Source organism: Drosophila melanogaster, chromosome X (assembly GCF_000001215.4).
Source record: "Drosophila melanogaster chromosome X".
NCBI lineage: Eukaryota > Metazoa > Arthropoda > Insecta > Diptera > Drosophilidae > Drosophila > Drosophila melanogaster.
The window spans coordinates 6,067,759-6,081,398 of NC_004354.4; the positions used below are offsets into that span (position 1 = coordinate 6,067,759).

Consider the following 13,640-nt stretch of genomic DNA (forward strand, 5'->3'; position numbering starts at 1 on the left):
TGAAAGAGTTTGCATTTTATGCAACGTAATAATCACACATAACTATGCAGCGGCTCCACGAGGCGCTAACCCCCGATTGCCCCCTGAAAACCTGTGCTCAACTGAAACCCAAACTAAAGCCAAAACGATCGTGGCTCAATGTCCAAAGCGGCGACTCTCGTGGTCGGGTTAAACCAATAAAATCGTTGCGCAGACGCAGCTATTCAGTTGAATTTTGGACTCGAGAGACTTCGGATCGAAGCTCAACCTGGGATTTGGATTTGGAAGTTTTCACCTTGTTATAAAACCACATAGTTGGGCCCTTTCCCCCTTCTCCGCACATACTAACGAAAATGCTGCAACTTCAAAAGATGAATACTCTGCTGCTGCTCTTGGCCATGATGCGCTGCATCTGTGCCACGCCCATAGCTCCTGCCACGCCCGATGGCGCCACGCCCATCGACGCCCGCGTCTCGGCCGCCGACTTCGGAGCCCAGGATGCTTTCGATGCCGCCGACAGCTCCGCGGAATCCACCCACGCGCAGGCCAGCGACGCCGGGTTCAAGGTGAGTAACCGAGGTATACTTTAAAAATCCAAGTGACTTCCCCTTATTTTTCGGCAGATCTCTCTCCTGCCCACTCCGGCTAAAACGGCGGAATCGGTGAATCTAGAGCAGGAGGCCATTCCCTCGAAGGTGCTGAGCGTGTACGACAACAGTCAAAAGAGGCTGGCCGATTTGGCGCAGGTAAGTGATGTGATACATATATATATCCACCAAAGACCAGAGCCACTAGGACCCAGTTTTGATTTCAGCCCGTTCCCATTTTGGACTCCATCAGTGAGCACGAGAAGTACGGCAACAACGGTGACATGTTCGACGGCATCTCGCGATCCATTGTCAACGGCTACGAGGCCTTTTCCAACCTGCTCAACACCTTTATTCAGGTGAGGGAGTGCCGAAATTGCGACCATTGTGTTTGGTTTGTTTGTTTGCCCTGTTTCTTGGTCAATCCATTCGCACACACGTTGCATAATGGTCCCAGCGATGCACCGGCTCAGCAGCCAAACAAAATTTAAACAATACTTTAAACATGCGTACGAAAGAGCCTATCAACTTACGGCCTTAGCTGTCAGTATTACTGCAAGTCCTTGAGTCTTGGCTATTTTCAAGCCAGATTGACAGTACCACGACCCGCTGGCACTGCTTATGCAATTAGTCGCTCGTCGTGTGCGCTTGCGCTTCGCTTTGAGCAAGGTCAGTTCCAGTGCCAGCTTTCCCTCTCTTGACCACTCTCTTCCCCCCATTTCTCTCTTGCAGAAGCCCAAAGAGTTGGCGCGCAGCGTGACGAAGGGGATCACGGCTCAATTGGATATCATAGGAGGCAAATTGGTGGGCCTTTGAGAAGGCGTGTAATTTAAATAAATACTTTAATTTATTTTGTAACTTAACACGAACATGTTGTTTAGGAATGCATTTCGATATAAATATTTGTATGTATGAATAAAATAATCATACGCATAGTAGTAATGTAATATTTGCTTTAACTATTTGCTCCCTCTTTCTCCACTTCGTCTTCTCTTCTTTTCTTTTCTCTTCTCTTCTCGCTTTCCTCGCGCTTTTCGGGCAGTTGCGGTTTCTGCTATTTCGAATACTACAGATTTCCATAAAGTAACATAAGTATTATATAATTATATATAAATATATATTGTAGTTGATATATTGGTTTAGTTGAAGGGTTACGAGCATAAGCATATCCAGGTCCAAGGATTCCGACTCACACTAGCTGTATATATGTGTCAGGTACTCTTGCAGCTAAGCAGCCAGCCTGATAAGTATGGAACGCACTATACCCTGTTCCAGGTGCGTTTCGGGCCTTGGGCCTTATACTATACTACTAGAGAGCACATCACAATATGGATACACTGCTAACTAAATATGTGATTGTTTCACCGGCAGCAATATGACATGTTCACACTGTGCCCAGTGCGAATTTGTCATTTTGCTGCCAGTTCAATTTTGTTTCGACTTGTCTCCGCCTACAGATTACAAACAAAAAAACAAAAAAAAATACACTTTGAATTAAATTAATTTTTGGCACATTTCGCAGAATAAATTAGAAACTAAGAGAGTTAACAAAAGGAATAGAGATAGCGACAGGGAGTTCGGGAGGCCGACTGCAACCCCCCAATTTAGAAGTCCGCCTACCACCGTCACAGGCGCGTTCAATCTTCCCAACTGCTGGTGCGGGTCTGAGGATCAATCGACGGGGAGTATGACTTGTAGGTGTCCGAGGCCCGCTTGTGCTTCACCGTGCAGAACAGCAGCATCGAGGTGATCAGCCCGAACAGCTGGACAAAGGCGATGCCCAGTCCCACGGCGCCCACCACGTTCAGCTGGCCGGTGAACCAGCTCTGCAGCGAGTGGGCACAGCCCTTGTCCCACCACAGCGACGGATTCTCAGATCTAGAGTTGGCGAAATAATGGTATAGTGGCTAGCTTCTCGAAATGATGTAACAAATGGACAATAGGCAAAGGAGCCGAACATGAACACACCTGCCGCAGTCGGGACGCATCATTCCGTCGCCGGATCCTTCGGTGAGCACCTGGCGCTGGTCGTAGAGGGTCCTGCAGCAGGACTCTGGCACCCAGCGCCTGCCTGGCCACGACTGAATGTCATACCAATCCTCGTAGGAGGAAACGCCGCAACACTCGAACTAACCAAAAGGGATCACGTTTCAATGAGCACGTGGAACTGGGCAACAAGCGAAAGGCACCACTCACCGACTGCTGCACGCTGTCCCAAATGGAGGCCACCGAAGGCGCCACCAGAGATCCCCGATCGCTGCTGTTATAATGCCGCTCGATCCCGAAGCGCAGCTCGTTGGCCAAAGTCCGTCCCAGTCCGCCGCGGAAGAGAAAGGCGATGGAGCCAACCAGGAACTCGCTCATGAACAGCATTACAATCAGCATAAAGTACTGCGGGTAGATATGATATTGAATGGCTTTGCACAGAAAGAAAATGGTCAAAAAAAAGTACATAGATCACAAATTCGACATGCATGTATGCCATGAGCTAAATCCTCTCCGTTGACCCTGATTTACCCCCGATTTACTCACCAATACCAGGAGACAGCGGGATTGCACCCAGGCGCCGCAGCAGCCAAAGAAGCTGACCACAAATCCGGTGCCCCCGATGCCCATGAAGATGGTGTCCGCACTCAGACCTGCGTGCTGGGGCAGCAAAGTGGCGTATCCCGCGTAGCTCAGTCGCAACCAGAGTCCCGCTCCTAAAAACGCACAGCTACATAACTGCAATGGGTCAGGTTGGGAATTGGAAATTGGAAAATAGAAATTAGAAAGGCACTGATTATCCAGCAGAATGCTCGAAAAGTGAGAGGTGGTAGCTGCATACCTAAAGGACTCAAAAAGCTTAATATTTGATATAAATCAACGAGTCAATTATTCCAGACAGTGTCACCTGGACACAGACCTTGATTTATTGCTCTTTGCTGCACGAATAGCTGAAGGATCTATCATTCAGAGGCGAAATCAGATAATTCCCCCGATTGACGGCCAAATGGAGAGCTTTCGATTGCAAACTGTTGCATGTTCACAACGGCCTGACATCTGACATTTTCAGGGACTTCGGGGGAAACCCAGTGGCAAGCAAAAACAAAAGCGGACGGAAGCTGCAGCTGCAGCTCCAAAAAGCTAAGGGTAAACACGCCGCCAAAGTCTACGTCGAGCTGGAAACTGAAACTGTGCTGAAAGCAAAGCCAAAAGCAAACGCAAAAGTCAATGACAGGCGCTCAGACAATGCAACATGCTGTCACAAAGACACTTCCGTCGCAGACGACGGCAAAGTTGTGGCTCTGATTAGCCGCCCTACGTACTGATTTTGATTTTGCCTGCGATTCTGATGCCGCGCATATCCGTTCTGGGGGAAATGGAGACGGCAGTCAGAATATATGTATCTTTCCAGAAATGTTTACTTATAGGCATAGAGGTGTGTATTTCAAGTCAACTTATTAGTAATTAGTAGGATTTTTTACTTAAATAACTTGCCCATAGAATGATGTTGAGCCAGCAGAATGTGCGGCGTATGCAAGTGTAGCCGGCATTGCCCATCGCGGGATCTGAAACGAAAAAAAAAACCATCAGGTAGAGCTCGAAACCTTTAATAGTCCTTTATATTTAGTGTAATTCCATCCTAAAAAGTATATCCTGTGGAAAAACCAGACCTTGCATCCATTAAACATCCATTTTGAAGCAGCAATTGCAATTCTGTTCGTTTATATATCAAATATAGTTTACTGTTATTATTATGTGTATTATTACTATGTTTTTTCATTGGCATTTCCTTTTGTCAGCGCCATGTAACTGGAGTACCCACATGTGTGTATGTGTGTGTGTGTGCCAGCGGGGGCGATTCGTTAGGCAATTGCAGCTGCAACTGCTGCACAAATGCAGTAATCCACAAATGTCCACACATGGGTAGACACTCGCTTATGCAAATATTTTGTATGATTGAATGAAAACAATAACTAAATAAAAAAAAATAACAAAATTAACAACAGCAGCGACCGCAATGACCATGGTCAACGAAGCAGATGAGCAAATAAATGGGTGGGTGTCCTCATCTGTATATTTAAACTATGGATGGCAAAAAGCATTCAGGGCCGTCCATTTGTCAATCAACTTTCATTGATTTTAAAGAAATTAAAATAAAATGTAAGTGCTGAAGATTATGAACACTATTATTCGCCACATTGTATATATGTACTAGTATATAAAAAACCTATGTATTTGGAACATTGCGAATGTGTAGAGAACCAAGAGTTAAATTGCCAAAAACTACCATTCTTCTCGACTTTCATGGGAAAGAAGCAACAGTTTTTGAATTGGTTTCATGCTAATGATCACATGTTTTGTTGCAATCAAGCCCATGGATCTGGGAAAATTCGTGTTGACCAAAAAAAAATAAAAAAGATTGCGTGTGAACCAGCAATGAAAACCAAATACAAGGAGAAAAAATTTTTTATTTTGAAATGCACTGCTAGGCAATAAGGATTTGGAAAATATTGCCCAGGAACAAGTAAAGTTAAAATATATATATACATACATTCTTTAAATTAATTCTTTTATACTTTTTCACTTATGATATTTAATATCTTGAGCTGTCATCGTCCGACCTGCAAGAGCCTTACTAATAAATAGATCTAAACTTGAAGGTCCAGAGGAGCACGTGCCTCCTAATCACGATCCTCCTACAATCTCGCTACCCCTTTCGGATTCAGATCCGGACTCAGATTCACATTCAGATTCACATTCGGTGGGGTTCGGAATGTCCGCTCGAGGGTCGAGCTATCCAGCATATAATTGGAATAACTATCATCCGCGATGAGGATCAGCCCGCCCCCCCTCCCCCCGCGAACATAATAATAATAATGAAATAGTGCAAATAATAAGCGGCACTGGGCGGGGTAATGGGTCTGGCCTGTCCAGGGCTGTCCAGTTTTCAGCTTTTCAGTTTTTCAGCTCGGTTCCACTGCGACTGCGATTACCATTCCCAGTTGCCCGTTCATAGTTCCCAGTTTTCAGTTTCCAGTTCGTCGTCTCCAAGTGCGAACAATTGCACAAGGCACACACAAACAGCAACTGTCGCTCGCTTATTTTCCAATTTAACTCAATAACGCGGACTGGCTTAATGGCATTTGACGCTGAAAATTTGCGATTTACCCACCCACCATACCCACCTACCCTCCGCACATACCCTATATGCCACATACCCTACATGCCCCATACCCTATACACTATACACTATCCACCGTGCTCTGGACATTTATCATAATTCGAGTAGCTGGATGCTGGGATGCTGCGGATGTGGATGTGGATGGGAATGGGGATTTGGATGTGGCGGAGTGATTTATGCCAGGGAAATGCTGCCATCTCAAATTGTTTTCGTTTAGCCGAAAACTTTGCAAATCGTCGCAGTAATGGGTTAAGTCGATTAGCTTTTCATATTTTCCACTAGCCTATTAACTTGCATTTGCTTGCATTCGATGTGTTAGAAAATGATATCCTTCAAACTATCTAAGCAGGATAGAACCCTAGTAAAGTGTATAAATAATTTCGAAGATATTACTTTACAAAACGAAAACATAGTCCTTTAATACAATTTCCAAGCTAGGTGATATTATACCATATCACGTAATATTATAGTTAAAATATATTATCGAGCCCAATGAAAGGAAGACTTCAAGTTCCCACACTATAGTGAGATTGAATGTGATGAAAGATACATATGTGTCATATTTCATAATATCGAAAACAGAGATCACAAAAGATCAGGGTAGCATGTTACGGGGAGATTACTGTAGCAGGCGGTAAAAACCTGTAGGTAAAATTGCAACAACAACAACGACGACTTTAGCAACAAGATCAGTCGCTCTGAAAAAGATTTTCACCATCTGACCGTTGGAGACCCTCCCCCCCACTTTAATGCTGTTGTTGTTGCTCTTTCAAAGTGTCGTCCACGAAAAGTTTTCTCTTTTTTTGTTGTTGTAAGTTACAACAGTGTTGTTGCTGCTGCCTTTCTGGCCGATCGGCCAATCTATGTGTTTATACTTTGCCCCATTGCCGCATTTCTTTTCAGTTGCAAATTACTTCAAGTTGTTGTTCGTTGTTTGCTTTCAATCTGGTTTTTGTGGTTGTTGCTGCTGTCAATAAACTGCAAAAGTTCGTTGTTATTGTCACAGCATCGGGTTTTCTATATGCTATATATGTTATATATGTATGTATGTATTTCAACTGTATCTATACAAACAGGACATTTACATTGGCTTCAAGACGATTTAGCACTGTTTCCAACGGACTTCGATTCGCACTATAAGCCACGGAATTTAACTCGAAAAAAAAAAGAATAGGAAAATAAACAATTCACTGGCGCAGGAATCTCCGATTCGCGTTCCCAAACGTTTCGTTTGGTTCTGCACTTCTGATTTTGATTCTGATTCTGATTCTGATTCGGATACTCGGATCGCTGGCTTGGGATATCAGATTTTCGGTTCGTTTGGCGTGTTCTATGCGCTCGCCGCGGTTGTTCAAAATAAACTGACAATTCTTCACGTTGTCAGTTAAAAATAGCAAAGAAGCAACGCCGCCACGCAGCAGCCGAAGTGGCACGAATGTCTAGCCGAAGTGGCTTCGGTTGCAAGTTGTAATGCACAGCGAGAAAAACTTGGGAAGGTATTCAATTTTGGTTACATCAGCCCTATGTTTCATCTAATTGTTTGATTTATCATAATTTATTATTATTTATAACAATTAGTGCACTTTCTTTAGCAAACACCTACGATTTTTCTACGTGTACCTACCGTTGACAGTTGCACTAAGCTCCTCGCTCTCTGAGAGCAACACACTGAGCGAATCGGGGAGTACGTGCGGCCCCAAAAGAGAACTGAAAAGCAACGCGCGCCGTCTGCATACTTTATGAATGAGATTTATGTTTAGATTTCAGTGTCACGTTTTGATCCACTTTTCGGCCTAATTCATACCAAACAAATAACAACAAAAGCAAAAAGCAAAAAGAGCACAACAAACGGAGAGATTTCAAATAAATAACGACGGGAAGTGGAAGTGGTCAGCACTCATACGCCGTGTGTGCAGCTGTTGCATCCGACATGACGTCACGGATTACGCTGCGGATTACGGATGGCACTCAGCTGTCCAAGTCAATGATAATATGGTAATTATTATAAAGTATGATAATAGTTATCTGCAGATGGAAAAGCATAGGACAACAATTGGTTCAATGAACCTCCGTTAAGTGGGCAGTAAAATAATCAGCCCTTTTTGCAAAGAAAAACAAAAAAACCAAATAAAACACTTTTTTTTTGTGTTTTAACCATAATAACGAAAATAATAATCCATATATATTATGCAAATATATTGGATACCAATTTTTCTCCCTTGCACACATTATTTATGCTTATTTGTGTGTAATATTTGCAAACTTCTGAGGTTAACAGTTCCAAAGCAGTTTCGTTTCAAATTACATAACCAAAATGCAGTCTTCATAATTAACTGTTCCATAATGAAGACAGCGAAAAAGAAAATATAGAAAACAAGACAATCCATTGACTTATCGACACAGACTTGGCGTTGCGTGATATCAAACTTAGCATAAATGAAAGTCGTGAAAGAAACTCCAACGACTCCCGTCCACGCAAAACGCGTTTTTAGGAAATATATGTGATAAAACGATCAAACTGCGAAAGATGTAAAATTGTATGTTCAATCTAAAATTATTTAAACATTTACAATACTTTTTGGTTTGTAAAAAATTATATTTAAAATCTTCAGCCATTCCATTAATGCAATATTCCTATAACTAAGGCACAGTGAAAAAATAATAGCAAATAAAGTCTTTAAGTTGCTATGGGCCATTGTTTAGATTCATGACTTGTGTACATTTTGTTACGCTCTTTTTTGTGTGAAAAACCCACCAGTCTAGAATTACTTCACTATGCACTCAAAAAAAAAAAATAGAAGATGACTACGAATCTAAGTAAATGAGGCAAACATATGTAAATGAGCTGTGCTGCGGGAGATGGAATCAATCAATCGATTCACTTGTCCTTTCGCAGCTTCTGGCTGGACAGCTCGATGGCATCCAGCCAGAGCTTGAGCTCCTCCGGCTTCTCCGGTCGCTGGGCAGTTTCCGGATAGGTCTTCAGTACCTCCAGCACATTGCAGTTGGTGATGTTCTGCTTGGACATGGCCACCGCGCGTACAAATCCGTCCGAAAGGGTAATAAACTGCTGCTCCAGGTAAATGGCCTTGTCGTCCCACCAGATCAGCTTGGTCTGAATCTTGTACGGATGGAAGATGGGTATGGTGCGGCGGTAGCGAACACTGCTGGCTCCCTGGACGGCACCGCCGCGTCGGTCCCGGATGCGCTCATAGAGTCCAGTGAGGGCGTAGAAATGGAAGCGGGCAAAGTCCAGTTCGCGCAGATAGCGGGCGTTGTTCATGTGCCGGATAAAGATGTCCACGTCCTGCGAGGTGCACAGTCCATAGATCGTCGTGGTGTCCGTGACCTTGCGCTTCCGCTGGAACAGCCGGCCGGCGAACACCGTGAACACGCAGCGGATGAAGTAGTTGACATCCCAGATTACGTACAGGATCAGCAAAACAACCAGCCAAGACATCGCGATATCTGGTTGTGTGTGTCTGGATTCCCACTGAAAAGATGAGGGGCGAAAACCCGTTAGTGGCAGCGAAAGTTGTTACTACATGGAAAGAAATTAGGGTCAACCTGATAACTATTAAATTTAACTAAAATATTATTAGATTTAAATTGGTAGATGGGAAAAGAAAAGAAGTAGCTAGTAATAGAGACCCATTTGTATATATTTTATGTGTTATTATATTTAAAAACAAAAATGTAATAAGAAAATCCAAAGATATGTCCGTGATTTCTCTATGTGCATCAGACTTTGGCGCTGATTTACCGGATCGCCAAAGTCCGTCGCCGTGAAAGTCAATTGTATTGGTTGACCCCTTCGCAAAGTATCTGGATATACATATACTTACATTTGCAGTCGGTCGTTAAGCTCGGCCAAACACACCACCAACTGGGTTCGATCGGTAAGAGCGGGGAGGGGCGGTACGGTGCGGTAAAAGCGGGCGGAGCGGTACGCAGCAACACAACCGTTGGGTAAGCAAGGCCAACGTCGACTGAAGACCAGAGATTGTAGACTGCAGACTGTAGAGTGAAGACTGCCGATTGGCAAGAGCGAAGACGACGCAATGCCGAAGCAAAAGAAAGCAATCAGTCGAAAGTTAGACAACGCCAGCTGTGATGGCAATTAAATAATTACTTATGTTTTAAGCTAAGTTAATTGAGCAAACGAATAAATAAAATCAAAACGCATTTTAAAAACAATATACGTGGTTCTACTTCTCCACTACACACGAGAGGAACTTCTTGTTGATTTTGTCTATATATTTGTGGTATTCGAAAACTTGATGTTTGTTAAAGCTAGAAAAAATCTCCTTAAACAACACTGAACGCAAGCGGTGAAAAAGCGACTATGCAATAATAAGAAAAAAAGGCTGATAACTTGGCAATTTTCGAGTTAAATATAGTAGCATTAAACTGAAAAGTACCATTTACAAACTAAGATATCACTTTTGAACCCCATAGAACAGTTTTAACGAGGCATATACTAAATTTGTTGTCTATTAATACGTTTTACAAGCAGAACTTTAAAGTAAACACTATAATTAACTAGTACAAATAATTCAGCTTGTTACTTCTGTAATACGGATTTATACTGCTGGTGACCCAAGGATTGATGTCACTTTTCGACAGTTATTGCGACCTAACCGCAAAAGAGCGTAGTAGCTAAGTTAAATAGGTATTTTAGCTACTTTTCTCAAATAGTTATGGTCAACACTGGAATGACCCCCTTTGTATGTCCCCACTTCGCCCACTTTCGCTTGTTTTTCCCCGTATTTCTTGGCTCACCTGTACAGATAATTCCATCTTACCTAAGCAATCGATTGATTTCGATTCCAACGACCGTTCGCCGATGTGTGGGAATCTCTGGTGTGGCGTAATAGGCAAATTCACAGGTAAACGCTTAAAGCTATAGCTACTCTCCGATCGGTGTAAACACTAGCCATCGAACTGCGATCACCTGGCATTTTTTAGACGGCAAATTACCCGAATATACAAAATCTAAAAGGGCTACTGCTGAAAGTTCAAGAGGGGGTATACTCACTAGTCCTAAGCAGGTGATTTTGTATCTAAACACAATATTTACCAATGGGTTTTAGCACGGCTTAATCGTGAATGTAAACAAGATTACCCATAAGCCGTGCACCAATTGCTTAATTGGTAGCAAAGTGTAGCCTGCCTTTAGGCGCCAAAGCCCAAGAATATATACATAGCTCATCATTATTCACATTAGGTTTGTTCATTTACTAAACAATCATTGTACATCATAGCTTACACACTGTGGACTACCAAGGAGTTTTGTTTGTATTTCTAGTTCATTATTCGGGGGGGCGTGTCTGATCTCTGGGTAATTATACAATACATTAGTTAAGGCCAAAAGAGGGCGGGCTTTTCTTATTTGTTTTACAGACCCTTACATAGCTTACAATACAAACATTTCACGTGCACACTTAGACATTAAACATTAGCACACTTTAGCACGCACACTCACACACACAAGCACGCGAGACAAGAAAAAAAAAACATGTAATAATGGGCGTTTCCGTTTCCGGTTGCGCATCCGCTTCCGGCGACTCCAACGATTCCAGTCAGCAGCCACTGCGTAGATTCTTGCTCGACATATCGTTGTACTCGATCCACTTGGCCAACTCCGGCGGCAGCGAGGGCTTCAGCTTCAAGCAGTGCGCCGCGGTCGCGCTGGCCGTGGCACCCGTGCCCGCCGCTCCACCGCTCGTCGTCCCATGTCCGTTCTCCGCCAGCGAAGTGTCCATCGCGGGATTGCTTATGCCACCAGCTGCCGGCGACGGAGCAGCCAGCGAGGTCAGCACCGTCGCCCGGAATCCGTTGGAGGAGGTCCTGGGCAGTAGCTCCGACATCACCGCCTCCATGGACACGTCGATCACCCGCTGCCGGCAGATGGCGATGCAGTGCACGAACTTGTCCGATGGACGCACAAAGCGGTGCTCCATGAAGAGTGACTGCTCGTCCCAGTAAATAATCTGAAAGGAAATAGGCGTTTAGAAATGCGATACCTTAAGTATATTTTTCTTATATATTTTTATATTGCTTTTGAACAAATAAATCTTAGTATGAATTGGGTTTTTTTTTATGGTTTGTATACTTACCCGCGAAATAATGTTAAAGCGGTGAAAGGGGCGGATGAAGCGACGGTAGCGTATGGTGGCCGCCCCCTGGAAAACGGAACCGCCCATTCCCGTGATGGTGCGGTACAGGTTGGTCCGTTCGTAAAAGTCCACGCGGGCGAAGTCCAGCTCGCGGAAGTAGCGAGCGTTGTTCATGTGGTACAACAAAGTGTCCACATCGTTGGTGAGGCAGAGACCTTAAATAGGTGTGAGAAAATATTGAAATATTAAAAGGGGATTACGTTTCTTCAACTTCGGATGAATATCATTAGTATCATATCATGGTCATAGATATTTTTATTGTTAAGCCATAATAACACGACCAATAGCTATAGTACCATGGCAACCTGGAACTCTAAAACAAATAATTGCTTTCAAATGGTAAATAAACTTCAACCAGCCATTTGAGTTAAGCCAACACTGCGTATGAGTGATAGCCTCTGTAGCCATCTTGATGGCACTCAAACGTAATTAGTCTACTCGTTTCAGGAACAGTGTACTTTTACGTAATTACTTTAAAGCTATTAATATATCTAAATTTTTTTATAAGATAAACAAATATATATTTCATTTATTATTTATGAGCTCAGAGGTTCCATTCATAACCATCTTGAGTATTTAGAGAATTATTCTTTCTGTGCTGGACAAATGCAGGATGGTAATGTTTCAAGGACACAGGATCGAGGATAATCGACATGAAGTACGCACCGTTAACCGTGGTGGTGTCCAGGATGTGGCATCGCCTCTTCACAAACCGGGCGAGCAAAACACAGAGGCACATGCGCAGGAAGTAGTGGAGCTCCAGGAGTCCGTAGACCACGATGATGGCCAGAAGGACGCTCAGCGCCAGGTAGCACAGCTGCTCCATTCCGATGGCAGGTCGGCGGACTGGCAGATTGGCAGGCTGACAGTTTGGTGGGCGGACTGGCTGGGGGGCGTGGTCCGTGGGGCTGGGGGGCACTGCAAGTGGTAAGTGGTATGTGGGGGGTTCATCAAGGCGGCTGGCAATCAAATTGTGAAATGATTGCAATCTAATTAGAATGCGGAAGCAGGAAGCCAGGCAAGTGCTCGACTAAGGGTTAAGGGTGAGACAATCAGCGTCGGGCGTTCGAGGGTTAAGGTTCCGGGGGTGGTTTTCTAAGCGTGGGTTAGGTTCTGGTCCTGACTAAGCTGGCCAAGATGCTGAACGAAATTAGGTCATGTTTTCACCAGCAGGTGATTCACACACACACACAAATACACACGCACGCTAACCACATAAAGAAAATGACATTTAGGCTATAATTCCATTCTTATTATTATTTAAAATCCTTTAAAAGGCATCCCCGAATCGTTCCTGTGTACCAGACACACACAGACACTGTGGAAAACACTCGCGCGCGACCAGGACAACCCCTAATTTGTTGATTCGTCGCTCGATTCATGGCCAGGACATTCGGACGACGGGACATCAGGCCACCCGGCCACTTTCGATACTCCGCGCTCTGCCCACCCGTCCCGAATTCATTTTCGATATTTTCCAATAACAGGAAAAACCACTAGCACGCGCACCACACACCGCACATTATTAAATTACAGGAAGGCACACGAAACAAAAAACAAACGAAAAAAAAAATGGCCAGCAAAAAGGTGTTGTTTTATTCGAAAATGCTCAAGACCAAAAACCTAGCCAAAATGCAAAAAAAAAAAAAAACATGCTAGCGAAGCGCCTACCGCAGCGACAACAGCGCACTGAGACTGAATCGCCTTTTTGGCCAAATCCAAATCCGT

General features: G+C 43.9%; 4 protein-coding genes across 9 annotated transcripts; 1 reads left to right on the forward strand and 3 right to left on the reverse strand.

The window, feature by feature from the left end:
* Positions 1-199: 199 nt before the first annotated feature.
* CG5928 (uncharacterized protein) lies at positions 200-1,506 on the forward strand. Of its 3 annotated transcripts, NM_132063.4 has the most exons (4): positions 200-545; positions 603-725; positions 794-925; positions 1,299-1,503. In NM_132063.4, the coding sequence occupies exons 1-4, from the start codon at positions 333-335 to the stop codon at positions 1,380-1,382; spliced, it is 552 nt and encodes a 183-aa protein (NP_572291.2). In that variant the 5' UTR covers positions 200-332; the 3' UTR covers positions 1,383-1,503. The 3 variants fall into 3 exon arrangements, with proteins under 3 accessions (NP_572291.2, NP_001245543.1, NP_001033834.1); NM_001258614.2 differs by having other exon boundaries at positions 794-1,506; NM_001038745.2 differs by having other exon boundaries at positions 200-725.
* Tsp5D (Tetraspanin 5D) lies at positions 1,373-7,099 on the reverse strand. Of its 3 annotated transcripts, none has more exons than NM_001144691.2 (6): positions 5,104-5,239; positions 4,047-4,117; positions 3,099-3,290; positions 2,763-2,957; positions 2,535-2,695; positions 1,373-2,444 (listed from the first exon to the last, which is right to left on the reverse strand). In NM_001144691.2, exons 2-6 carry the CDS (start codon positions 4,107-4,109, stop codon positions 2,204-2,206), a joined length of 852 nt encoding a protein of 283 aa, NP_001138163.1. In that variant the 5' UTR covers positions 4,110-4,117; positions 5,104-5,239; the 3' UTR covers positions 1,373-2,203. The 3 variants fall into 2 exon arrangements, with proteins under 3 accessions (NP_511054.4, NP_001138163.1, NP_001259266.1); NM_078499.5 differs by lacking the exon at positions 5,104-5,239 and adding an exon at positions 6,819-7,099.
* A 1,214-nt stretch (positions 7,100-8,313) lies between these two features.
* CG4666 (uncharacterized protein) lies at positions 8,314-10,028 on the reverse strand. 2 transcript variants are annotated; one of them, NM_001297994.1, is made up of 2 exons: positions 9,579-10,028; positions 8,314-9,226 (listed from the first exon to the last, which is right to left on the reverse strand). In NM_001297994.1, the coding sequence occupies exon 2, from the start codon at positions 9,191-9,193 to the stop codon at positions 8,612-8,614; it is 582 nt and encodes a 193-aa protein (NP_001284923.1). In that variant the 5' UTR covers positions 9,194-9,226; positions 9,579-10,028; the 3' UTR covers positions 8,314-8,611. The 2 variants fall into 2 exon arrangements, with proteins under 2 accessions (NP_001284923.1, NP_572292.1); NM_132064.4 differs by having other exon boundaries at positions 9,579-9,772.
* A 921-nt stretch (positions 10,029-10,949) lies between these two features.
* CG4660 (uncharacterized protein) lies at positions 10,950-13,614 on the reverse strand. Its single transcript, NM_132065.2, has 4 exons — positions 13,584-13,614; positions 12,579-12,830; positions 11,853-12,067; positions 10,950-11,726 (listed from the first exon to the last, which is right to left on the reverse strand). Exons 2-4 carry the CDS (start codon positions 12,736-12,738, stop codon positions 11,316-11,318), a joined length of 786 nt encoding a protein of 261 aa, NP_572293.1. The 5' UTR covers positions 12,739-12,830; positions 13,584-13,614; the 3' UTR covers positions 10,950-11,315.
* Between the last annotated feature and the right edge of the window lie 26 nt (positions 13,615-13,640).